Source organism: Perca flavescens, chromosome 23 (genome assembly GCF_004354835.1).
Source record: "Perca flavescens isolate YP-PL-M2 chromosome 23, PFLA_1.0, whole genome shotgun sequence".
Taxonomy (NCBI): domain Eukaryota; kingdom Metazoa; phylum Chordata; class Actinopteri; order Perciformes; family Percidae; genus Perca; species Perca flavescens.
This window is the reverse complement of record NC_041353.1, coordinates 22,165,561-22,189,586: the sequence shown is the minus strand read 5'-3', so window position 1 is coordinate 22,189,586 and position 24,026 is coordinate 22,165,561. Positions and strand designations below refer to the sequence as shown.

The window sequence follows — 24,026 nt, the reverse complement described above, 5'->3', positions numbered from 1 at the left end:
ACTGTCTCTTCTTGGAAGTCGGTGGGCCAGCCACACTTTAGCATACTTCCCAGAGAGAGAGAGAGAGAGAGAGAGAGAGAGAGAGAGAAAGAGGCTGACCTAGGCTTTAGCATCTGTGTTTTAGGCATCTCCAATATCTTTGTTTCCCTTAAAGGTTCAGCTAAATGTAACACCTCCAGCATGAGTTTAAATATTCCTTCAGGAAGACAGGAACTTCAGAGAGTTGAGACGGCACTGCACAATAACACACTGTGGTTAAACTGTACTGCCTGCTTAAGTGAATATAGAATATCTTTATTGTCATTGTAACAGATACAACCAAATTAAGTGCAGTCCTTGTCAAGTGCCAAACATTTATGAGGTAAAATATGCCTAAATAAATACATAAATAAAGAATGCTACTACTGCATACATATTAATGCTAAAAACACATAGGAGACACACCCATACAGTCATCCACATTTAAAAAATTGCACATAGCCCTATTGACATAGATGAGTGGTGGGAACTATACTTTAGCAGTATTGTTCAATGCACCTAAAAGCTGTTTTGTAGTCTGTTTGTTCTCCTTTTCACGACCCTGTATCTCCTGCCTGATGGCAGTAGTTTGAACAGTGTGTGACTGGGGAGCGATGAGTCCTGCTGGATGGTTTTGGCCTTTTTGAGGCAGCAATTGTCTCCTTAATTGAGTGTTGATTAAATGCGCCTGTGTAATTCATCAAGGTCTCCCGAACCTTCTTGGGGGTGGTAGTAGCTCAGTCTGCAGGGAGTAGGGTTGGGAACCAAAAGTATGGGGGTGGAATGGTAGCTGGAGAGGTGCCAGTTCACCTCCTGGGCACTGCCAAGTTGCTCTTGAGCAAGGCACCGAACCCCCCTGTCCATCGACAGCTGCAGCCCCCTCACTGACATCTCTATACCTATTTATGCACTCATTAGTGCAAGTATAGGTACTGAGCAACTGTGAGTAATTCAGGCCTGTGTGTAATGTGTATAATAACAACAGAGCATACTAGATGAAAGAATGTTTGCACGCAATGCTTATTCTGCCCTGTTTCTGACCTATTTTTCTACTTCACTGCATCACAGTCCATAGACTTTAGCAAGTTCATTGTGCACATACATAGTCTGCAAAAGGCAAAATACAGCACATACATCCTGTTCCTCATAGTTGTGACATTTCCTGTTTCAGTTTGACAGATGCTAATATATTTCATAAACGACAACTTCTGTGCCTGAGTTATATTCTTTGAAGCATGGGGATTGTGGTTCAGATGTTGTTATGGGCCTGGATTGTCCTGGACTCGGGAGTGTGTTCAGTCTCACTGCCAGAAATCACTGATGGGAAGTTCATTGATGAATGTGTGAGGGAACACAACGAGGCCCGGTCATCTGTCAGTCCGTCTGCAAGTGACATGCTGTACATGGTAGGCATGATGCACACTTTTTTTTCTCCTCACTCTCTCTCTCTCTCACACTATCACTAACTGACATGAAATGACAGAAGTGCAGTGGTAAAGTGACTACACAAACACAACGGGTCGACAAAAACATCTCAACAGTCTAACGGGCACGGGTCTAAAACTGAAGTTACATTGTTGTCATGCTCGGAGTAAAAGAAAAATCGTTTATCATGACGTGGTTATTTTGTCAGTCCTCTGTTGGTTTAAAAATGGTACAGTAGTGAAGGAAATACATCTTAATGTATACTATGGGGGATGAAGTAAATCCCAAATCTTTTGCCTAAGGTTCAATACATGAATTTGCCACATTGACTAGTAGGAAACATCTTACAAATGCAGAGGGAATGTAGAGCCAGAGACTCTAAAATAGGGGAAGCTATCTTAGCTTAGTTGTATTGCAACATTAACCCTTGTGTTGTCTTCCCGTCAATGTTTTTGATGCCTTTTTTTCAGTTGGTTTTTGCTTATTCCAGCGTTTTAAATTGTTAAAATTTCCTTCTACACATTTTCAGTGCTTATTTCTACATCCCATATTTTCTGATATAAAACAAAAATTGAAAAACGGGTCAATTTGACCCGAAGTCAACACAAGGGTTACTTCAACCCTCCTCTGTTGGGTATAAACTAATCCACAAAAGCAGCTGGATTTTTAGACAGTTGACTGAACTGTATGAATTTATTGTCCAGTTAGTGTCTGAGCTAATAGGCTACTGACTGTTAGCAAACTAGCTTAATTTATTCTTTATTGTATGAAATTTTGGACAATCCTGAGAACAAAATACCAGGCGGCCTTAATGGCACAATAATATAAAAAGGCTCTGAGAGCTATTGTGACATTAAGACCATCATTTTGCTTGCAATGTTGAATGCAGTGAAAAATGACAAATCACAAAAACTCGTGACACCCATGGATTATACAGAGTAACCAGGACATAGTTTGTTCAACTTTCTTTCCCTACGAATTCCATTTACCGCCATTAGATTGGAGAATTGTTTTTGTGAACTAAAGTATTTATTGTTCTATTGCAACACATATATACAATGAAAACTCAAACATAATAACAATACAACACTGTATTGGAAAAAAAACTGGACAAATAACACAAGGAAGAAGTGAGATTTGATTAAATCTTTTGGATAAACCAACTCTTTAAAATGTAAACTGCTGCTTGATATTCTTTACCTCCGTTCATTCAGACATGGGATGAGGGCTTGGCCATTACTGCAAGAGCATGGGCAAGGCACTGTGTGTTTGAACACAACATCTACCTCAAAGATGTCCGCCGTGTGCACCCTACCTTCTCCTCTGTTGGAGAAAACATATGGACAGGCTATCCACCATCAACTTTTGATGTGCAGGGGGCCATAAAAAGTTGGGTTGATGAAAAACAAGACTATGACTACAGCAGCAATGTCTGCACACACATCTGTGGCCACTACACACAGGTATGTGCTCTTTTCTTTGGAAATATCCTGATAGGACTTTTTTTCTAAATGTTAAAATATTTCAAATAGATCAGGGGAAATAAAGAGGAACTGCTCATGTTTTTTATTCCGTCTGCATTGCGCAGTTTAACCCTTTTATTGTCCCCAGGTTGTGTGGGCAAGCACCTACAAGGTTGGTTGTGCTGCCCAGCTGTGCCCGAATGGTGTCAAAAACACAGAATTTGCTTCTGAAGAGGGTGTCATTTTTGTATGCAACTATGCCACAGCGTAAGTTGAACACATCTACCAATACAGACTTGAGAGTTTATGACTTGAAATCTGTTTTGAAAACATTTTTGTAGCGTTTTAAACTAGGCCGATGCCTCCCTTAAATATAAAATATAAATGGTTTTCACTTTCACTTCACATTTAAGGGAGGCACCGGCCTGGTTTAAAGCGCTACAAAAATGTTAGATCAGTTTACAATACTATACGCTGTACATGTTAACATTTCTCTGCTGGTGTTTGAGACTGTGGTTAGCCAAGGTTTCAGCCCTGACTTCATGTGAAAAAAGGATGTGGAATTTACCGCAACAACTTAGCAAGGTTCAAAAGCTGGCAGTATTCTAAAATTGTATTCTGGAATTATCAAAAACAACCATGTCTGTATCCTAACAAGTATACATATTATTCCTAGGGGCCATAGAGCTCCTTTGACCAAAAACTATTACAAACAGAAAAATAAGCTGCACCACTGAACTGGGAACAAACACTGCAGTCGCATAGTTCTCAACAAATGCACTATGTACTCCTGTTTAAATAACATTTGCTAAAAAACTACAGTGACCAGTTGTTTCAGGAAATCACCGGGCATTTAAAAAAAAAAAGATTTGAGTTTTAAGTATGAACTAATGGGCTCGGGGCTGAGAGCCACAGACCAGATAGGGAAATCATAAAGTGGAATAACACATTGTTGTTTTGGGGATTTGTCGACAATAACAAACATAGAATAATGCCAGCCTTATTACTTTAGATCTCCATATCTTAAAGCAAACAATTTGACAGATATACCTGCGTATTTCTACATTTGAAAAAAAAAGAAAATGATAAGAGGGTGGTAGGTTGAGTACAAAAATGATCTCAGAATGAACAAACAGTTGCTACCTACAATATGGGGTTACACTTTACTTGAAGGTATCTACATAAGAGTGACATGACACTGTCATGAACGTGTCATATACATACATTATAAAACAAGAAATAAATGTTTATGACATAACGCTTCTTTTAGTAAGTGTCAATTGGTTTTTGTCATGACAAGTTAGGGTTAGAGTTAGGGTTCATGTGTCATGACAGTGTCATGTCACTCTTATGTAGATACCTTCAAGTAAAGTGTAACCCAATAAGGTAATGCCACTTTGATGGTGGTTCCTTGTGCAGGGGTAACGTGAACGAAAGGAGACCATATGAACGAGGGACGAGCTGCTCTGGATGTAAAGGGAACTGTGAGAAAAAACTCTGCCGTGAGTATTCAATCCTTTTTAGTGGTAAAAAAAAATTCTACATGTCCTGATTTTGAATTGTGTTTTACAGATCACCAACACTTTTGGCTACCTTTGCCTATTTTCACACATAGACATTTTATTTCTTGGCCTTTTGTGTCATCTGAGATCGTCACAGTTCATTTTAAGACCTGTTTATAACTACAAACTTAAGGAAGCCAAGACAAAAAAAAAAATCAAGAGCTTCGTCATGTTAGAAGCTTTGCTACTGACAGAGAATTTAACAAGCCACTTTACAAAAACTTATGAAATGAATGAAAATGCTTGGGCAAAATTTATCTGCTCAAGCGTAGTAGGCATTTCAACCATTTCTGTTTTAATGTCTTTGCAGGTAGCCAAGAACGAGATTCACAGAAAAGTAAGTAACAGTACAGTATATAAGCCAACAAATAAAGTTTAAAGCAGAGATACAATCCAACTTTGCTTAAAAAGTAGTTGTGGTTCAAACGTGGGGTTAGTGAAGAAGTGCGTAACATATTCCCCATGATCTATCAGTTTAAGCTGTGCTAGGTATAAATACTGAAAGCACTCCGTTTGACTTCATGTTTTCAGGTTACAACTGGACCCCAGATTGGGACCCTGCTCTGGCCACCAACTATGCGACAATTCTAATTGTCCGGCCCACTGCCCTCATCTTCACCTTCATCACAGCGTATGCAGTCCACCACTTTTATCCCGATGTCTTCTGCTACGAATAGACCACCTGTGGTGACCTTAAGAACACAGACTACTCAGGAAGTGCTACGATGAAGATGCAAGTTTTATTTAACCTTTCATTTTTTTTTGTCTATAGGCAGCTTTTAAGTACTGAAAGATCTGCACATAAAGGTCAGAGGTCTAATCGAGTTAGCAACTAGGTGGGCAAAAAGAGACAGATATTTCCAGCTAACAGACTAGTGATACAAACAAGTAAATAGTCAGCCGTTAGCTAACATGTTCACCATATCAACTTTATGAGGCAATAACATGTCCTTGATAAACTGAAAGAAGTTAAAAAAATAAACCAATTGATTCTCCGAGAACGGCACTCCGAGAGCACCGACCTCCGCCAAGGCATGCCCCATTTCACAATGCATTTGAATTTCTCCAGTCGGGAACTCATTATGCCGACACCACATGAATGCAGCACCTATTTTGTGATGTTAATTAAAGTGACAAATATTTTGTGTTCCCACTCCGTGATTTGGATCCGCTCCAAAATATAATGGGGTCTTACTTGCCAGTGATACACCCTTCCACTGAGTTTGGTGAAAATCGGGTCAGTAGTGCTTTCACAATCGTGTTGACAGACAAACCAACAAATGGACAAACCCAACCGAAAACATAACCTCTTTGGAGGTAAAAATAGAATATCCAACACTGACCTTTATTTTTACTTCCAAAGAAGTGCTTTAGATAGACTGGACTTTAAATCTGACCACCAAGGAGTGTGGACTTTGCTATAAACCTGTATCTAGAGATATTGTTAAGTCAAGCCACCCATACTTCACCTCTATATTAAGTTTGTTTTCATGATCAAAAATAATTAAGGCAAACCTACAGATATAAGATCCAGGTTGTTAAAAATCTTCCTTTAATTTGACATTTCCATCAGATTGGGTCGGCCTCCTCCTGGACACGCATTAGCCTTAAGGACAGAACAATATCTTTTGAAATGTATAAATACTGACCATACTGACTGAGAATTGGTCTCCAGACAGAAGATTGTACTAGGTATTATGAACAGGAAATACTCACAAAAAAAAAAAAAGTTCAATAAAAACATCCATGAGTTTGTGATGGAATTCATTTTTGATCCAAGCACACACTGTATGTCTGGTGTCCCATCTTCCTGACAGAGTCCTTAATCTGTCCAATAGGACTGTCCAACAAATACCATATCATGGAGTACACATTACAACTATGACGGTCTAAGTCTGTGGTTAGCCTTTGTTTTTTGTTTTGCTCTTTTTCTTTTTGCCAGTGGTGCTGCTGTTGGGGGGACCTGGGTTCACTGGTGGAGCCCCCAGTTTCTTGGTTTTGGCTTTTTTCACTTTCTCCTTAATGGCTTCGATGTCCAGCTTGCCTTCTGTAGGAGCTGTGACAGAAATAAGGCCAACAAGGGCGGGACAGAGGTTAGCTGGACTTTTACAGTGAACAGGTATAGACACATTTGCTTTGTTCTCAGGTAAAGATTGTTTCCCTTATTTCTACCTTTTGTGGTTTTCTTCATTAAAGGCTTTTCTTTAGGAGGAATGAAAGCTTTGTTCCGCTCTTCCTGCTTCTTGGTCAGTGCCTCTGCTTGTTTCACCTGAGAAAGAGGAACAATGAGTCACATAATTGTCAGTTCTTAGAATATGATGCAACTCATAACTATTTTAGGGTGAGTTTCTGCAGAATTTTACAGAGACTCTCATGCTAATCTAGCTGTAACTAACTAACTATAACCAAGCAATAGACTGTCCTTCCAGAAAAACTTTTTTTTTGTGATTGTTGCGGGCAAAAATCCTTGAATATGCGGCACGTTTTCTTAAAAAATGCGATGGAATATGCGGGATATTTATGCAATTTTATACAATGAAATGGGAACTTGCACAAAATGCGGGAACTTGCACAAAATGCGGTTTGATGAAAAAGAAGTGATTCCCCCACCCTGCTTTTTTTAAACTTAATTTCCAAAAATAGTTTACAGATATTCAGTCATTGCAATAAGTAAACAATTAAGATACAAAAATATATACAAACAATATATTAAAGTAAAAATAAAAGTAATAGTCCAAACAGAGGGAAATAAAAGATACAAAAGAGAATGACTTTCAAAAATCGTTAATAATATAGACAGCAGGAGCACTTAAAGAAATTTGAGTAGACATCAGATATTAAGATAGCTTTCTTATTGGATACCAACTTAAGAAACTCAAAGTACATGTCTAATTCAACCTCCAACACCTGCTTTTTGATGATGTTCACGTCGCGTAATTACGTCACTTCATAACGTTCCCATAGCAACGTGGCAAAACGACTACTCAAAGCGCTTTAACATTGTACAGGAACCATTCACCATTCACAAACATTCATACACTGTGGCCGAGGCTGCCACCTGCTCATCAGATAATCAGTCACACACATTTACACTCCGATGCGCAAAAAATACAGCCCCCGCATGAATACGCGGACTTTAGCTGATTATGCATTGAATTATGCGATTGCATAATCGCGTTTTTCTGGAGGGACAGATGCTTTTAAAACAGCTGGACTTTATTACAGTAATATCATTCATGTGAACAGGCAGAGCAGCTCAGCAGGAGATGAATCCACTCAGTACTCACTTTGATCTCTTCCATCTTCTTCCTCTTTTTAACACTTTCACGCAAGAAGAATTCTCCTGTGGCCAGCTCCTTGTCAACCTACAAAGATAATCCACAGAGAATCAAAATAAAATACATCTCAGTCTAAAGAAATCTCAATGTGCATATTAGTCTCAATAACAGGGTTCAAACAAAGGAGAAACAATCCTGTTTCTGTTGTTAGTTTACATTAACATTATTTATCAGAAAGACCTTTAAAATAGCTGCCTTTAGCGTAGTTTTATTATAATTAGGGTTGGGTACCGAAACACGGTGCTAATATGGCACCGGTGCTAATATGGCACCGGTGCCTAAACGACTGGTATCTATGGGACCAAATAGCAACGTGGATATTAAATGCCTTCTGCGTTTCTCTTTGGTGCTCTAAAACGGACGTTAGAAGCAACAGAAGCATCGCTGAATGTGGCGCTAGTTAACACTACACTTGGCAGCAGGTAACGTTAGCCTACCGTTACCGCTAGTAAATGGATTAAACACGTTTAAAATGCTGACAGCTGAACGGTGTAAAAGAGTGTCTGTATTTCACCGGAGAGGATTCTAACAGCGGGACGTTAAGCAGTGTGCAGCTGCCGGAAAAACACAGACGTTGCGTTTACTTGAAACTAGTAAGCCTCCTGGTGCATTCAAAGTTATTGGAAAACACCCTATTCCTGTCCAGTGGATGTTTTTGTCATTTTAACAGCAATTAACTGTCCCTGGGTTCTTATAAGTTATTATAAAATGTTTAATAAATCACTTGGACCACATGGCTGTAGCAATAAACAAGCCGTTCTTAAATGTCGCCGATAGTCATTTTGTGATCTTCCTTTTTTTCTTTTAATAAGTATCGGTTCAGGCACCGGCATCCTTTTAAAAGTATGGTTTTAGCACTGGTATCAGAAAAAACCCAAACGATACCCAACCCTAATTATAATATAAAACAATGAGCAAGTATGCCTACATGTGAAATGCTACAGGTTATCTTAAGCAAAGTAAACCAATGTTACGGTGTTCTCCATAGACAAGTTAGAGGTAGTTATTCAACCATGAATGTTAAAATAAATGAGTTTTCAAGCAAATGTCTGACCGTGCTCTCCGGCTGTGCTGGAGGGAACGGTGTGTACTCCTTCTTCACACTCTTCTTCTTGGGCTCCCTGCGCTTGGCCAGGTTCTTGTGGCGGAACTTGGGCAGGAAGCGTTCCCAGCTCTGCATCCTCAGGTCGGGGTCTTTGGACAGCTCACGTTTGATCATCAGTGTCTGATGGTTCCAGTCGCCAGAAAATACGGAATGGGGGCGGTGGGTGGTGTAAAAGTAACAAAAATGTGATATTTTGGTGATGTACAGTCACGTCATACATCTTGTCTGCACTAAAATGTTTCTATACATTTATATAGTTTCCACCCATTCATTTAGGTGTGGTACCATGTAAATGGTCAATGCATAGTATGCCTCATTTATCAGTATTGACCATTGTGTTGACACAGCAAGAGCCCTAATTCTTTGATTTCTGCACTAATCATTTGCTGCAATAAGCTACAGACAAAGCTACAGTTGATACTAACATCACTTCCTGCATACATTTCATAAAAAGCTGTATTTTAATTTGAAGGCAGCTGTAGGTGTTTATTGTGGAAGAACCATTTCTTGCTAGGAACACGATGAGAAACGTTGCATGTATGCAATGAATGGTTATTACACCTCAAGTCATGATGAAAGTTCAGGGCAGAAAACAACAACCTCTGCCAGTAATGTAGCCAAGCACTTTGGTTTTTGCCATTGAATAAAGAGATGAAGATGAATCCACACATGTGAAGTGGTTAGATGTAGGCCAGAAGTGTATGGGAAAACCTTGAGCTTGTGATGGCATCTAATAAAGACGAGCAACATCTTAGCATAGAGCGAAACAGCGTGTCTGCAGAAAGGCTCTCATCTCAGCAGCTCAGCTGTTTGAACGGTACGTTCACTCTGTTCCCAAGTATAGAAATCCCACATGAAAAACTCTGGCTATTACTTGTATTAAACAAGTTATTAGATTAGGATACATAAAAAATCTTTTTACCATTACACTTAGGTAGTCTATGAACTGAATGAGTGCTGCAGAGCATCTGTGGCTCTTTCATGCCCTCAGCTCCAGGTTGTGCCAGCCTTGGCGTACAAACCCAGAGAGAATCATTTCAGTCAGGAGATCAAGAACAAGGATGGAAAGCATCTTCATTGGGCATGATTGCAGTCGGTCCAAACATTTCAATCTATCCAGTACTATTGTTTTTGAGCTGTGGCATGGCAGAAGGCTGCCTAAACAGCCACGTTTCTGTCAGCAGTTTGAACGTACCTTGATGTTGTAGATGGGATGAATGTTCTTCATTGTGTCCATCACCACTTTGCGTACCTGAACAATAGAAGAAGAAAAGAAAAAAAGAAGAAAAAAAAAGACATTGGAAAAAAATGCTTTTACATTTTCTTTTTGTGTAAAATGATATTCTAATTTGATAATTACAGAGAAAAATGTAATACTTGTGAAATAGATACATACATCAAAACTCAAATCAATATTATGAAATGTTATTCCATCCCCCTAACCCTAACACCCGCCTCTCTTAAGCTAGAAAGATTAACAACTACTACCACATTTACTACCACACTTAGCTAGAGCAAGACCAATACCAAAGTTAAAGTTAGGCTCTTTTTATGGGAGCTAACTGGCTAAGTCTGCTAGCAGTTGTTGAGCTTTCTTGCTTAAAAAGGAACACGCCGACTTATTGGGACTTTGTCTTATTCCCCGTATCCCCCAGAGTTAGATAAGTCCATACATCCCCTTCTCATCTCCGTGCGTGTCGTAACTCTGTCTGACGCACCCACCGCTAGCCTAGCTTAGCACAGATCCTGGAGGTAACCTCCAGGATTATTACTCCAACTCCGAACGAACTCAAGGCGAACTCTCTGCTCCTCACCACGGGGCTTCTCAGGAGCTGCGAGCAAATCACTCCACCCAAGTAGCAGTGCTTCGCCTTCTGAGAATATAGTTCCCAGTATGTATACGGTTAGAAGATGGCTGTGTCTCATGTGACCTTGTTATTTGTACATGCTGTAACTATACAAATCACAACATGTAAATAGGAACATGTTGGCATTATTTTGTCACTTATTGGGAGCAGTAGGCTAGATGTAGCTGGTTACCTCCAGGATCTGTGCTAAGCTAGGCTAGCGGTGGGTGCGCCAGACAGAGTTACAACACGCACCCACGACATGAGATGGGTATGTATCAACTTATCTAAATCTGGGGGTTAGGGTGAATAAGACAAAGTCCCAATAAGTCGGCGTGTTCCTTTAAGAGACCGGGGGCGTGTAATTGGCTGAAAGGTAAGTGGACAGTGATAACATCATTGTAATGAAATGTGACATTAAAAGGATTTTTCCAACACATGTTGGCTTGGCCCAGCTTGGTTTTAGTTAGAAGCTGCAAAAATATTGAGAGCTGTTCACAGAGGCATTTAAAAACCTCTTGTTCTCTGGTGTCCAGCACAGACACGAGTTAGGTTGAGTCTCTCAACATTCGAGGGAGGGGAGAGGGGGGTCGTTGATTAGCATTTCCTTTATCAGTTGTAGCGTGCCTCGCTGCGACTGCGCTGGGCCTGGCGGGTTAGCTTTGAACGTACTTTGCAGATGGCCCGGCACGTCGCAGCTCGGCATGCTATAACTGGTAAAGGAAATGCAAAACAGCGAGGCATGGTTTGGCTCAGCCAAAAGTGCCAAGACATTTTCTATTAGCTGTTGTGTCACAGTTGTCAGTTTCTCCACCGTTGATATTTAACAGTAGACTCCTGTGAACAGACAGAGGCTCTGTGAAGTTCTCACCTCCTTCAGACCGTTGAAGGGCCCCAGGGCCGACACCGTGTTGCCCTGCACCATCACGTAGCAGTTGGTCAACAACTCCAATGCCTGGAGAAAAGGGACAGGAAAGCAACGTAAAGCATGTAACTCATGACTTTAAAAGAACAAATCTGGTAACAGTAAGAACGACACAAACACACATGTGGCTTGTTAGAATCAAAGCTGCCACTTAGTGACATTTATCTCCAACTGCAACCATGGACACAGACCAAGTCCAGTGAGCATACTCGGTAAGCAACACAGCACGCAGACTTTACCCTCCTCATATTACACAGTTTTACAATTTAAGAGTTTTAGAGTATTAGGTTCAACCTAATACCACCCCCCAGTCAAAATTCTCAACGTACAGTATGTCAGAGTAACTGATCATCTGGTTCTAATCACAAGAGACATCTATTTGTAAATATGTTTGAGCAGTGAGCCAATGTAAAAGGTTTTTAAGAATCAAACCCTTCTTTGGCATGTCCACTGTGCCAACTGTCAACCAGTGTTGACAGTTAAAAGCACCACTGAGTTTCACGTATTCCAAGTCTGTTATTGGTTCCATGGATGCTTGCTATTAACTAAATCCTGCATTAAACTGCATTTTCCTTGTTATGAGAGTAAGTTACTTGAGGTAGGAGTCAAACATTTTAACAATCACCATCGATGAAAAAAAAAAAAGTAGTATCTCCGAGATAAGTGCTGCTTCCCAGCAGGTATGAGATGTGATGGATGAAAGCTGGACATTGTTGTGGGACTCACTTTTAGAGTGGAGCCCTTGGGGCCAATCAGCCGCTGTCGTCGCTTCACAAACCGCTCCCTGTTCCTCACCAGGGTCCCGATTTTGATGATGTCACACGCCATGTCATCCTGTAATATCCGCACCGCCTGGAAGCGAAAAACAGTATGAACAGGGAAACAAAACAACCTAATAATCAGAACTCTGCATTAGGGCTGGGCGATAAAACGATAACGATATGTATCGCGATAGAAACATAATCAATATCAATAGAAAATGCGGTTGATAAAACGTTTGATAACTTGTTTTTCTTCATCAGAAGAAACCAGAGGTTGTGAATCAAGTTTGGTTGCATGAACAAAGGCCCTCACTCTCTGGCAACCTAGCAACGTGGGGAGTGACACTCTAACAGCCAATCATGTAACAGTATCAAGTTTGGTTGCGCCACATCGCTGTCTCGGGTTCTTCAATAACAGAACCGGCGTGGAGTGGAAAGTGAGTGCCGCAGCGAGCGAGGAAATCGTTGATAAAACAGGAAAAGTCAGTATCGCAGTTTTGGGGATTTTATAAGTCTGACCGTAGTCAGACCAATGTAAAATCAGACCAACACTGGTAATACCATAAACTTGTTTTACCACTTTAGCCGCGCTCACACTTTCGAGCACAGCCGTATTCGCCATCAACGTCCAACAACATCTGCAGCTGCAACACGGCACAAGCAGCAGACGGCCATGGAGAGGTACTCTGCATCAGTGCCTTACTAAACACTACAAGCAGCAGAGCACCATGGAGAGGTACTCTGCATCAGTGCCTTACTAAACACTACAAGCAGCAGAGCACCATGGAGAGGTACTCTGCATCAGTGCCTTACTAAACACTACAAGCAGCAGAGCACCATGGAGAGGTACTCTGCATCAGTGCCTTACTAAACGCTACAAAGAAATAACGGAGGCAGACATGCTGAGCACTGTCCAGAAGCCAGGTTACCAACTTAGCACTAAACCTGCAGAAAATAGTTCCTTCTCAGGTTTCTTATATTTAGCTAACACTTTGCACTATTTTATGACACTTTATTAAGCACTTCTTACTTATTCTTTAATTTTGCACCTTAATGTTAAGAGATAATTGTTAAGTGTTCATTGTGATTTTAGACCTGTTTACATTTGAATTATTTGAGTGTTTTCCATGGTTGTGTTGACATTTCTGCTTTTACAACTGAGGGGATTATAATCAGAGCAGGGTTAAGTTTAAAATAAAAATGTTTAAATTTAATATATTTTTCTCCTGGTCCTTATTTTAAATAGGTAATAAAAAATATCAATAATTATCGATATCGACCGATATGAAAAACTTATATCGTGATACAGTTTTCAACCATATCGCCCAGCCCTACTCTGCATCAGCTCCGCTGTTGTGTTGGTACTGCCTTTACCAAGCATCACACGTTTCTAAAAGCAAAAACACCTTCAGAAACAAAATCTACATATGTCATGCAAAGATGGGGATCTAGGGTTGGGTACTGTTCACATTTTTATCGGTTCCGGTACCGATACCTGAAATTCGGTTGCCGGTACCCAACGGTACCTGTTTTCGGTACTTTCCGTCTGTAATTTAAAAAAAATGATTTCCGTTGTAAAAATAATTCAAACCTATTTGTCCTGTTTACTTAGAACATTGTTATTTATTTAGAATATTTTACACTCTAAAGAAATTAAACAAAAATAAAAGCCCTCCCAAACCCATCCCTACAACCTATTAAATTGAATAATTATTCATTTCTTGCTGACTGTAACTTTTATTTGTATATTAATCTTTTTTAGCCTGTTTCATTTTCATCATTACAGTTTTTAATTGATCTTTAATGTTTCATGTAAAGCACTTTGAATTGCCTTGTTGCTGAAAGGTGCTGTAGAAATAAAGTTGCCTTGCCTTACAGCCTCAGCCTGTCAGTCAGTCCCCAGGGCATATAAACCACTGTTGTGCCTGCTTGTCTCACAGGAAGTGTAACGTCAACAGCACCGCGACCGCTTTTGCCTCGCCATTAATATCATATCACAGCAAACGCTGTCTGTGTGAAGTTTTGAATGATTTGCAGTGGGGAGGCTAGTCTTTACCTATGGTTTTTACGCACACACTGTGCTCGTCAATCTTTCCAGTTCGCACACGTATCTATTTTTTTTTTTTAGACATAACGTTCTATGATCCACTCGTCTCGATAGCAGCATCGATAAGCTCGACCCTTATTGATTTTTGGGTTTTGAGAAATTCGGAACCGGGCATGGAGACCCATCCCTAATGTCATGTGCTGCAAAAACATTCTTTTTGGGGTGGGCGAGACAGACAGTGCAGACCCCAACCCTTCATGACAGCAGTGACCCGTGACCATTACCTGTTCGAATGGGACACTCCTGGCCAGCAGCTTAATGAGATCTCTGGCTCTCACGATGGCGTAAGGGTCATACGTTTTCTTAGTGGTGCAAACTGTGATGCTTCCCTCTATCAGGTCCAGAGTGGCTTTGATGTTCTGAAAAGAACAAAAGATCCTTGTGACACAACGGGACAACCAAAACTAAACCACATAGCACAGGGCTGCAATTCAGCCTGACTAGGCCTGAAGGTAGTTAAGTAATCCAGCCAGCTTCAAGCTTACCATCATGTGCATACTGGGGGTGGGGTCAAGTACAGGCTTTTAAATCCATATTACTTTTAATTAGATTTTTTTAACACTCTAAGGTCTAAGTCATTTTCCCCCATCTTTGGTTCGCCTGGTCTCCCTGTGTAATAATGCTTGTATAACCTCAACCCTGTTATACACAATCAAGTTATAGACATTTCTTTCAGGAGAACCTGGGCTATGCATGCTGCAGGGATGCCACATAAATGTATAAATTGTTATAGGACTATAAAGACAAAAGAAAAGACTAAACGGAAATGAAATGTCACAGAAATGTATTGAAAACACACAGAACAGTGTTTTTCTAGGTGTAAGCAAATAGGAGGAAACAGAAATAAACTCTGTAACTAACAACAATTTTAAACTATTTAGTTTTTTTCCCCAGAAAAGTCCACACGCTTTTATCCAAAAATGTTAGTTGTGTCCCTCTCTCTCTCATTCTCAGATGTCCCATCCTGCAGCCACATGAGTATTATGGTTATTGCTAACAACTAACAGTTGCAGCTCTAATCAACACAAAGACTTTTTCGTGTTTATAAATTCTATGCTCAAAAATGATCAAAATTACTTTTAGCACCTTGGGCTGCATAGTCCAACTATTCAAATCTTAATGATTGCATTGAGAGTCCAAAAGTAAAAGATCTGTCGTTATCTCCACGTTTATCCACAACTTTTGTAAACTGTCACAACTCTAGCAAGAATCTGTTGCTTTCAAATATAGACGTAGAATTTAAGAGCATGCTTTACAATCAAGCTTAACATTAAGAGGAAATCATAAAATAGTCTAATTTCCCTTTTACACTTTTTCTTTTACAGTTTTATTTGCATGCATGTGGATCTATGTAAGGGACCAATGAAATCGATTTCCTTGTGCAAGCAAACGTATCTGGTCCAATAAAACGGATTCTGATTAAGATATGTTGTGGTCTGTTTTCAAAGCTTGAGCTGACTAGGTGAACTTACTGACTCTCCTAAAGCCTTCTCCACAAGTGGCCAGCACTCCTTCAGGTAGGCTTCTCTGTATTTGGGGAAGAGGGTGGCAAAGCTGCTCTCCTCCAGAAGACCACGGGGGTTGTCATCTTTGGTGAAAGACGGCTCTTTCCATCCATCAGGAACAGCCAGTAGTTCAGATTCATCCACTGCATGACACAGACAGGAGAACCATGGAGGGTTTGACAACCGTTTTCTCGCCCATACAACTCAACCCCGTCCATCTCCTCCATAATTTCCACGTGTCCAACACACCAATAAATCCAGCACCCTGGTGTACTGTACTCTGGTTGTTTAAAGAGTGAATCTGTCTTAGCTGTAGCACATGGTGTTTATATGGCAGTTACTCCAGAGCCCACAGTATGTTTGGTACAATGCAGTTACAGCTCTCTGACAAAAATGTACCACTCTACAGTGGATGATGGTAGCTAACTGGAGCTTCTATCCAAAAGGCATGTTTCATCAAACAAAATCAAACTTTATGAATTATTTTACTTAGCGAAATTGCAAGGGGTTAAGGAAACATGAATTACTAGTAATATACAACAACCCGCGTGTTAGCAATGTCTGGACATTGCAAGAGTATTTGACAGTGTATCCATGTACAAGCAAAGAACACAGGGATAACGTTAACGTCTGTGCTGACTGAGTTTTAAACCTTAGCATTACTGCAGTGATTTGAGGCATGCTGTTAAGTTACAGTTCTGGAAATGTTTACACTAAAATATAATACTAATAACATTACATAAAGTTAATCTAAAATGTTACGTCCCTTTTTTTTCCCTTAGGGTGAACTCAAAACGAAGCCAAAGAGGGTAAAGTTTTAAAATTAAAATAAAAGAAGCAGCAAATGTTTGCAACACACGACAGCGCACTTGTTAGCTTAAAGCTAACGTTATTTCATGCGTGCATTGCAACTGACTGATGTAAACAGGCCAATTAGACGAGAAAATTCAGATCCGCTTTACAGTGAATGGGTCGCTGATTGTTAAATAACGGTGTCTAACTCGGCAGCATCCATTACATACCTTGGCTTTTAGTCTTTTGGGATTTTTTCCCTGTTTGTGCTTCACTCACGCCGTCTCCCGTCATGGAGGACGCCATTGTTGTTGGAGGAAACCGGCTTCTTCTTGTTTGGAGTTTACCGGCAGCTTGCATCCTCAGTGTTACATTACTGCCATCCTCTGGAATTAGTTAGCTCCTACACCGCCGGTATGTCAGAGTTTGAAGCCGAACCAACACCTTCTGCCTTGTTCACTTCCACCTCCCTCCAGTATGTTTTCTACTTCGGCTCCTGTTGCCCTAATCTTTTTATTTTTTTCCCATCATGTTCTTTCTCTCTGCTACAAATGTCCTACAACTAGCAATCACAATGCTTTACAGATGCCCACTCGCACCTCTTTACATTCAAAGCATTTCCAGTGTCATTTTCCTCTCCTCTTTTTTTTTTTTTTAAAGAGCTTTATTAAGGTTTTACAAATTACAAGTTATAAATAAGACAGTAGGCTACGTGTTACAACAATCAAAATATAAACAATACAACAATTACAAAGTTTAACTAATGAAGCAAGATGTGGAAATCGAGCTCAGTAAGGTGTGTCCAGTGCATAAGAGTCTTTTATAAAGTACATAGTCTAGTGTCTCCCTCTTATGTCCTAATCCCAGTGCTACAGCCTCTCTTTGATTCCCGTTCTGTTTGTGAGAGACTAATTTGCATGTTTACCCTTTTTAAACAGCCATTTGACTAGTGTGTCCACTCTCTCATTAAAATTGCCGTATGAGCAGGAACCTAAATGAATGTGGCCTCAGTGCCTTGTTTTATTATTCTATTGTATTGACACCGTAAAGTAAATCAATGCATTTTATTTGTCACATGAAATCGTGCAAAGTAGGCGGTTAGGATAATTACAATATCAAGAATGGACAGAAACCACTGAAGTTATATCAAAGTTTGTTTACTTGCAAGTAGAGTCAGTTTAGATCACTCACAGCGTAAGTACAGAAAGTAGTGCCCTATATTTAGAGAGTGTAGCCAACTCAAATCATGGGCGCCATATTAGAGACCAGCGTCAGATGACTCTAGTGGAACCCTATGGGGTGAATATGCTACCTTGAAATAAATCGCTTATTTTCACCATAAACAGGCATATATATGTTATTATCAACGTTTGTCAATATGTAAAAGGCCCTTACGGAAATATTCCAGTGTATATTTACCTTCTTTATCGTAAATGGGCCTCTGAAAAATTATATGTAGTGAGTGAACACATCGCCTAATAAGGCTCTTAGCAGTGTTTAGCTACCTTTCTAATGTCTGCTAGCATACAGGCTAACTATAGCTAGCTTTGTGTGTAACGTTACAAAACCCCACCCATCTCGTATTATTTCATTCAATAAAATTATGGTACAAAGGGAGCACTAACGCCACAGGTCTTATGTTGACAACGTGGAGGCAGATAGGAATAGGAATCTCCGAAGACAGTCGTAGCAAATATTTACCTAGCCGGCTAGGCTAACGCTGTTGCGCTAACGTTAGCAAACGTCGGCGTAGCTGTCTAAACTTGTGAAAAGCCAAACAACATACCGTCCAAGCTGTGTTTCACTTTCCCACCAATATTAATATGAACATAATAAAGACACCTGAAATAATATTTAATGGGGCCTGCAGCTAAATGTAATCAAGTAACTACACTAATCAGCATTTGACTGCCTCACCCAAAACCTAGCTTCTGAAGAATTAATTAGGTCATGGCTGTTATTTAGCATACTGTGGGAGACTCATTGTCCCCACAGGAAAGGTGACTGTTGTCTCTTTTTGGGGAGCCATTCCCTGCAGGGCCAGACGTGATTAGAACAAAGGCAATGCAAACTCTGTAAACTTGAACAGAATCGACACTACCATGTGAAACGACCTTTGTCTGTGACCTGGAGTAAACCTGAAATCAGAGGTGTGTCTTTAACCTGGGACAGTTTCCATTGAGGGAAACACCCAAAATTCCAAGGGATATAATTCTGATCCTGAGTAAGATTCGGAACTACAGCCTGTGACCCTGCAAGGGGAAACTGCTGCAGTCCGCTGTTTACAGTGTATTTGTTTTGTCATGTTGCATGGCTGCTAACTGTGACCCGACAGGGGAAGCACGTTTTGCAGTCTGCTGCTGGCAGTGTTTTATGTTTCCTTCCTCCAGAAATCAGAACGAACACGTCTTTTAGATATTCATAACAAGTCTCTGAAAGTTGCTGCTGTCTGCAGCGGGCGGGGCTGTTGCTCCGTTTCCCCCTCCGTTAAATCCACCAGCTGTTTTCATATTATACCAACATCATCATCCTGAGTCTTTTTGGTAAGGTTCCTAGAAAATCTCAGCCCAGAGTAATTAATTAATAGTACTAATTATTATTGTCCCCAAAACAAGTTTCCTTTTTATTTATTTTTTTATTTTTAAGAACTATACAAAAAAGTTGCAACTTTTTTGCAACAACTCATGTGTTATGGTCCATATTCACCAGTGTTTTTGTTGTTGTGGTGTGCGTAGGCTACTCCTGATTTTGTCCTCTCATCTCTTATATGCAGTGGTGTAACGAGCCAACACTGGAACCCTATGTAGTATTATCAAGGCGGGCCCCCCCCTACTACAGCACGTGATGACGGTGCAATGTCCATGAGTAGGCTACCATGAATAGGACAGGACAGGATCATAGAGACACAGCAAGTCCTGTTTTTCACCTTTTATGAGAAAAAAAAAAAAAATTCCACCTGCCAAAGTGGCTGGTTGTCAAAAAAGTTAACTTCATGCCCTGCTTATGACTCTTCCACATTGCACTCTGATGTTTTGTGAAAGTTGTGTTTCTACTTGAAAGTAATAAAACAAGCAAAGTTTGATTTTCCTTTGTTATTGAAGACATCTTTACTCACTCTGCTGCATGAAACTTCCACCACACTGCGTATCACGTACACTACACCACTCAAAAAATGCAGATACCCTTAAAGGGCAACTATTATATAGTATTTTCAGGATAATACTTGTAGTTTGTGTTTCTACTAGAACAAGTTTACATGTTTAAAAAATAACACTTTCTCATACTGCCCATGGCAGCTGCACCTGTATTCACCCTTTGTACGAGATGCTCTGTAGGAGCGCATGAAATTGTCTTGAAGCCCCCCTCCCGAAAAAGCCCAGTCTGCTCTGATTGGCCAGAGTGTTTTCTGGAATGTGTGCGCCGCAGCCTCCGCCGTTGTTTCACTAGTTGAAGCTACTGCAAAGGAGTATATAGGATGACTTTGTACTGGGAAAAATTCACCAATAAAGGCTTTTAACCAAATACTACACAACCGGACAAAGTGACCCGAAATTGTGGAGAAATTACCAACATTGGCCGCCAAGTCTACAGGTATCTCACGTTAGCATGCAGCTACTTAATATTTACCAAAATGTGCCCAAAAAAATATGTACCCAAAAAAGTAACAACTTCGGTACCCAACCCTAGTTTTGGGACAGATTGTGGCAGGATTGCTCTGGACAAAGTAACGTTACACTGTGTGAACAGTTAATTTCATTAAATATTGTTTGTGGGAGTTTTCTTTTATGGGGTGCAAATTTTACACCAAAACAAGTTCCTTCCTGAGACTATTTTGCAGAGCCACCATCGTTGTGTCCGTTGTGCTGCTTGTGAACGCTCAAACTCACTTGGTGGTGTGCCAAAGACGCTCGATAATAATGTATTATCTCCCTTACGAGCATGCACTATGGGTGTGCCACAGGGCTCTATATTAGGGCCCTTGTTGTTTTCTCTTTATATTAATGATTTTCCGTCTGTGTGTAATAAGGCTAAAATGATAATGTACGCTGATGATACAGTGGTGTATATTCATGGTAAAACTATTAAGGATGTTGCCCGAAAGTTAACTGAGGAAATGAAAAAGATTTCTATTTGGCTAAAAAACTCTCATTTAACTTTGAATGTTGACAAAACGGTCTCTATGTTTTTTACAAACCGCCGTAAGCTCTCGTCATGTAAAACTGACCCAAAAATAATAATTGAAGGTCAGGAAATATCAAGGGTTGACCAAATTAAATATTTAGGAGTCATTCTTGACCCAAATTTAAATTTCAAAAAACATATTAAAAAGATAACCAACACGTTGAAAATCAACATAGCACAGTTTAGATATATTAGGAACTCTTTGACCATAGATGCATCTAATTTATATCTAAATGCGATGATAATTCCGCACTTTCGTTTTTTAGCATGACGAGTTGGTCACAGGCATGTAAAACAGCATTAAGGCCCCTGGAAATATTGTACAAAAGTTCTCTTAAGGTTCATGACAAGAAATCTCTGCTATTTCACCACTGTCATATTCTTAAAAAACATAGTATATTAAGTTTTGAAAACATAATGATATATTCAAATATCTGTCTTTTGTTCAAGATAATAAATGGTATTGCAGCTCCTCCGGTTAAAAAGTATATCTTACCGAGCTCAGAAATTACAACTCGAGCGACTCGGTCGACTGTTCGGGGTGAGTGTAGGATTCCTCAGTGTAAAACGGCATTCGGCAGCTCAGCTTTCTCAAGTGTGGCTATCAGACAGTGGAATAAGTTGCCAACAGAGCTGATAACGTGCAAATTTTAAATTTTTTTCATATTGGGCCAAAAAATGGCTTCTTTTAAAACAAACATGCTCACATAATGTATAGTAATTGATGTGTATGTGGGAGTGTATTAGTAAATGAATGCTGAGGAATGAATGAAGGGTGGGATCATTTCAATGCTCATTTGAATGTTGGTTTTAGGATAAATGTGTTTATTAAATTAAATTTGTTGACATCAGCCTGCCCAGGGACTACAGGTGGAAACTAGCACATGTGCTACAACCTGGTATAATGCATTTCTCCTGTCTAAGGTTAATGTATATTGTACGTTGTCCCTGTTTAAATAAATAAATAAAATTAAAAGAAATGAAAAATCTCAACTTGAAAACAACCCCTCACGTTTTTAATCATTGCACTTTGAAAACTTGATGATTTGCCATTACTCGTTGTTGATAGTGTCTTTAGGCCGTATGTAGGCCTACAGAATGTTTCTGGTTACCTGTTAATATCGTTTTGGTTGTTGTATCTACAGTACGTCTCCTTGGACAAAGATTTATAGAATTGGCCTTAGTTTACCTTTGTACAATCTTCATCATGTCCACATATGTTGACCAGGCAATGAATGTAGATGGGCAGCCCTTTGGGCATGGTGAACATCTGAATGGAAAATCTGCTGTTCTGTGCCAGGCCGTTCACAGAGAGCCACTGGAACGTGTTGTCAACAGCACAGCTGGAACAAGAGAGGACGACATTCACTATCCTTATCATCCAAGGCAACTTAAGCAGTTCAAATAGATTACACACTTTTGAGTGAAAGGAAATATCTTCAAAATATTCTTTTCTCTGTTTTCTCTGGTCATGTAGCACCAATTTAAAAAAATGTTTGTGCCATTCTACTGCATAGACACACCAGTTTTATGAAAGGACTCTCTTTCCAGTCCCATTTTCACTAGTCTCACATTGCCAAACCTATCTCCACATCTCTCTGTGTCAGTGTGGATTATGGTCTGCACAGCCTATCTATTCTGGGATAGGGGGAAAAGACTTGGTGGTGCTAAGCCCCGGTAGCGGAGACAGCAGAAGGGCAGGGACTACCGGCGCGGGAAAGACGCATCGGATGTCAGGCTTTATCCCAACAATGTACACTGGTTGAGTCAGCCTACATTTCCACCTACCCATCCTGAAGAACACCCTGGACTGTGTCCTGGTAGTCGGGGCTCTCAATGGTCCAGCATGACTCCACCTGCAGGAGCACGTCTGAAGCAAAGGAGTTGTTGGTCTGCAGGGCCACCTGGAAGAACAGAGTGTCCTCAGGCCCCATGGTTATGGCATCCCTGTAGCTGTCGGTGTAAGACTCATCAGCATGCAGGGTCATGGTCAGGCCTAGCTGCAGGTAGGAGTTGAACGCCACCAGGGAGGCGGAGGAGTGCCTACAACCAAAGAAAGGACAGGTTTAGACGTTTTGGCCCTTCATTCGTTAACAATCTATTTCTATCTTTTTTTAATTCAGGCAAAGAGACAAAATATGAAGACGTTTGTCTCACCACTCAACATCCACACTGACATGAGCGTTGCGTACATAACGTCGCGGGTAGACGCACTTCCAGACGACTTTTACATCCTGTTGGGTGATGAGTTGATCTCTGATGGTCACAGTCAGAGTGTTTTGTAACTGGATGTGGGTTTTTTTCACCTGGAGAAACACACACACACACCAAGTTATGTTAACTCACACATCACACTTCAAAGGGTAGAATAGACTGAGAAACTGAATGCAGTTAAAAAGGCAACGTGTGTTTAATAGGACAAGACATAAGTCCTCAAAAAGTTTACCATTGCAGATTGGATGTGAAGCCACAGGGGGGTCGACGACAGAGCTCACATCGTAGTAGCCATGTTGGCACAAACAGGCGTAGGAGCCCAGGGTGTTGATGCACAGAGAGTTAAGGGGACACAAAGTTTGCTTGGAGGAAGCACACAGATCAGGACCTGACAGTCAGTCAAGGGAATTAAAACACAAGATTATTAGTTTGAATTATCTGGCAGACTTTACACTTGAACAAGTTGAGCTGGTTTTTCACTATCATCTACCTTCCGAATAAATGAGCCCATCTGTAACCGTCATGTGGTCTGTAGACCTGTTCGTGTCGTGATTCAATCGGATCTTTAACCCGAGTCTTTAAATTGACTCACGAATCACGAGTCTCTAGCATCATTAACCCGGTTCAGTTGAGTCCTACTACAATTAAATCTAAAATGATAACAGCGCCACACACAAACCTCTTGCAACATTAGCTTCTACTATTCCTAGCCATCTTAGCTGCAAAAAGCTTTATAACTTACAATTTCGTAGGCAACAGCAACTCCACAAGTCAACTCAAGC

The 24,026-nt window shown here is 40.3% G+C and overlaps 3 protein-coding genes across 3 annotated transcripts in view; 2 read left to right on the top strand and 1 right to left on the bottom strand.

The window, feature by feature from the left end:
* LOC114549845 (NXPE family member 3) overlaps nucleotides 1–24,026 on the top strand; it is a 70,271-nt gene that overhangs the window by 28,161 nt on the left and 18,084 nt on the right. The window lies entirely within an intron of this gene.
* Nucleotides 1,177–6,223, top strand: glipr1a (GLI pathogenesis-related 1a). Its single transcript, XM_028570135.1, has 6 exons — nucleotides 1,177–1,424; nucleotides 2,658–2,906; nucleotides 3,055–3,173; nucleotides 4,326–4,408; nucleotides 4,779–4,805; nucleotides 5,000–6,223. The coding sequence occupies exons 1-6, from the start codon at nucleotides 1,254–1,256 to the stop codon at nucleotides 5,143–5,145; spliced, it is 795 nt and encodes a 264-aa protein (XP_028425936.1). The 5' UTR covers nucleotides 1,177–1,253; the 3' UTR covers nucleotides 5,146–6,223.
* On the bottom strand, nucleotides 4,547–18,370 carry krr1 (KRR1 small subunit processome component homolog). Its single transcript, XM_028570132.1, has 10 exons — nucleotides 17,079–18,370; nucleotides 16,024–16,199; nucleotides 14,776–14,910; nucleotides 12,410–12,535; nucleotides 11,630–11,713; nucleotides 10,107–10,163; nucleotides 8,861–9,031; nucleotides 7,756–7,833; nucleotides 6,641–6,737; nucleotides 4,547–6,524 (listed from the first exon to the last, which is right to left on the bottom strand). The coding sequence occupies exons 1-10, from the start codon at nucleotides 17,206–17,208 to the stop codon at nucleotides 6,370–6,372; spliced, it is 1,209 nt and encodes a 402-aa protein (XP_028425933.1). The 5' UTR covers nucleotides 17,209–18,370; the 3' UTR covers nucleotides 4,547–6,369.

Coding starts and splice junctions, on each gene's coding strand:
- krr1 (XM_028570132.1), bottom strand. CDS start 17,208: ATGCAAGCTGCCGGTAAACTCCAAACAAGAAGAAGCCGGTTTCCTCCA. Junction 12,536..14,775: donor GGAGTGTCCCATTCGAACAG/GTAATGGTCACG, acceptor TTTCGCTTCCAG/GCGGTGCGGATATTACAGGA. Junction 6,525..6,640: donor AATGAAGAAAACCACAAAAG/GTAGAAATAAGG, acceptor TTTCTGTCACAG/CTCCTACAGAAGGCAAGCTG.
- glipr1a (XM_028570135.1), top strand. CDS start 1,254: ATGGGGATTGTGGTTCAGATGTTGTTATGGGCCTGGATTGTCCTGGAC. Junction 1,425..2,657: donor CAAGTGACATGCTGTACATG/GTAGGCATGATG, acceptor CCGTTCATTCAG/ACATGGGATGAGGGCTTGGC. Junction 2,907..3,054: donor TCTGTGGCCACTACACACAG/GTATGTGCTCTT, acceptor TATTGTCCCCAG/GTTGTGTGGGCAAGCACCTA.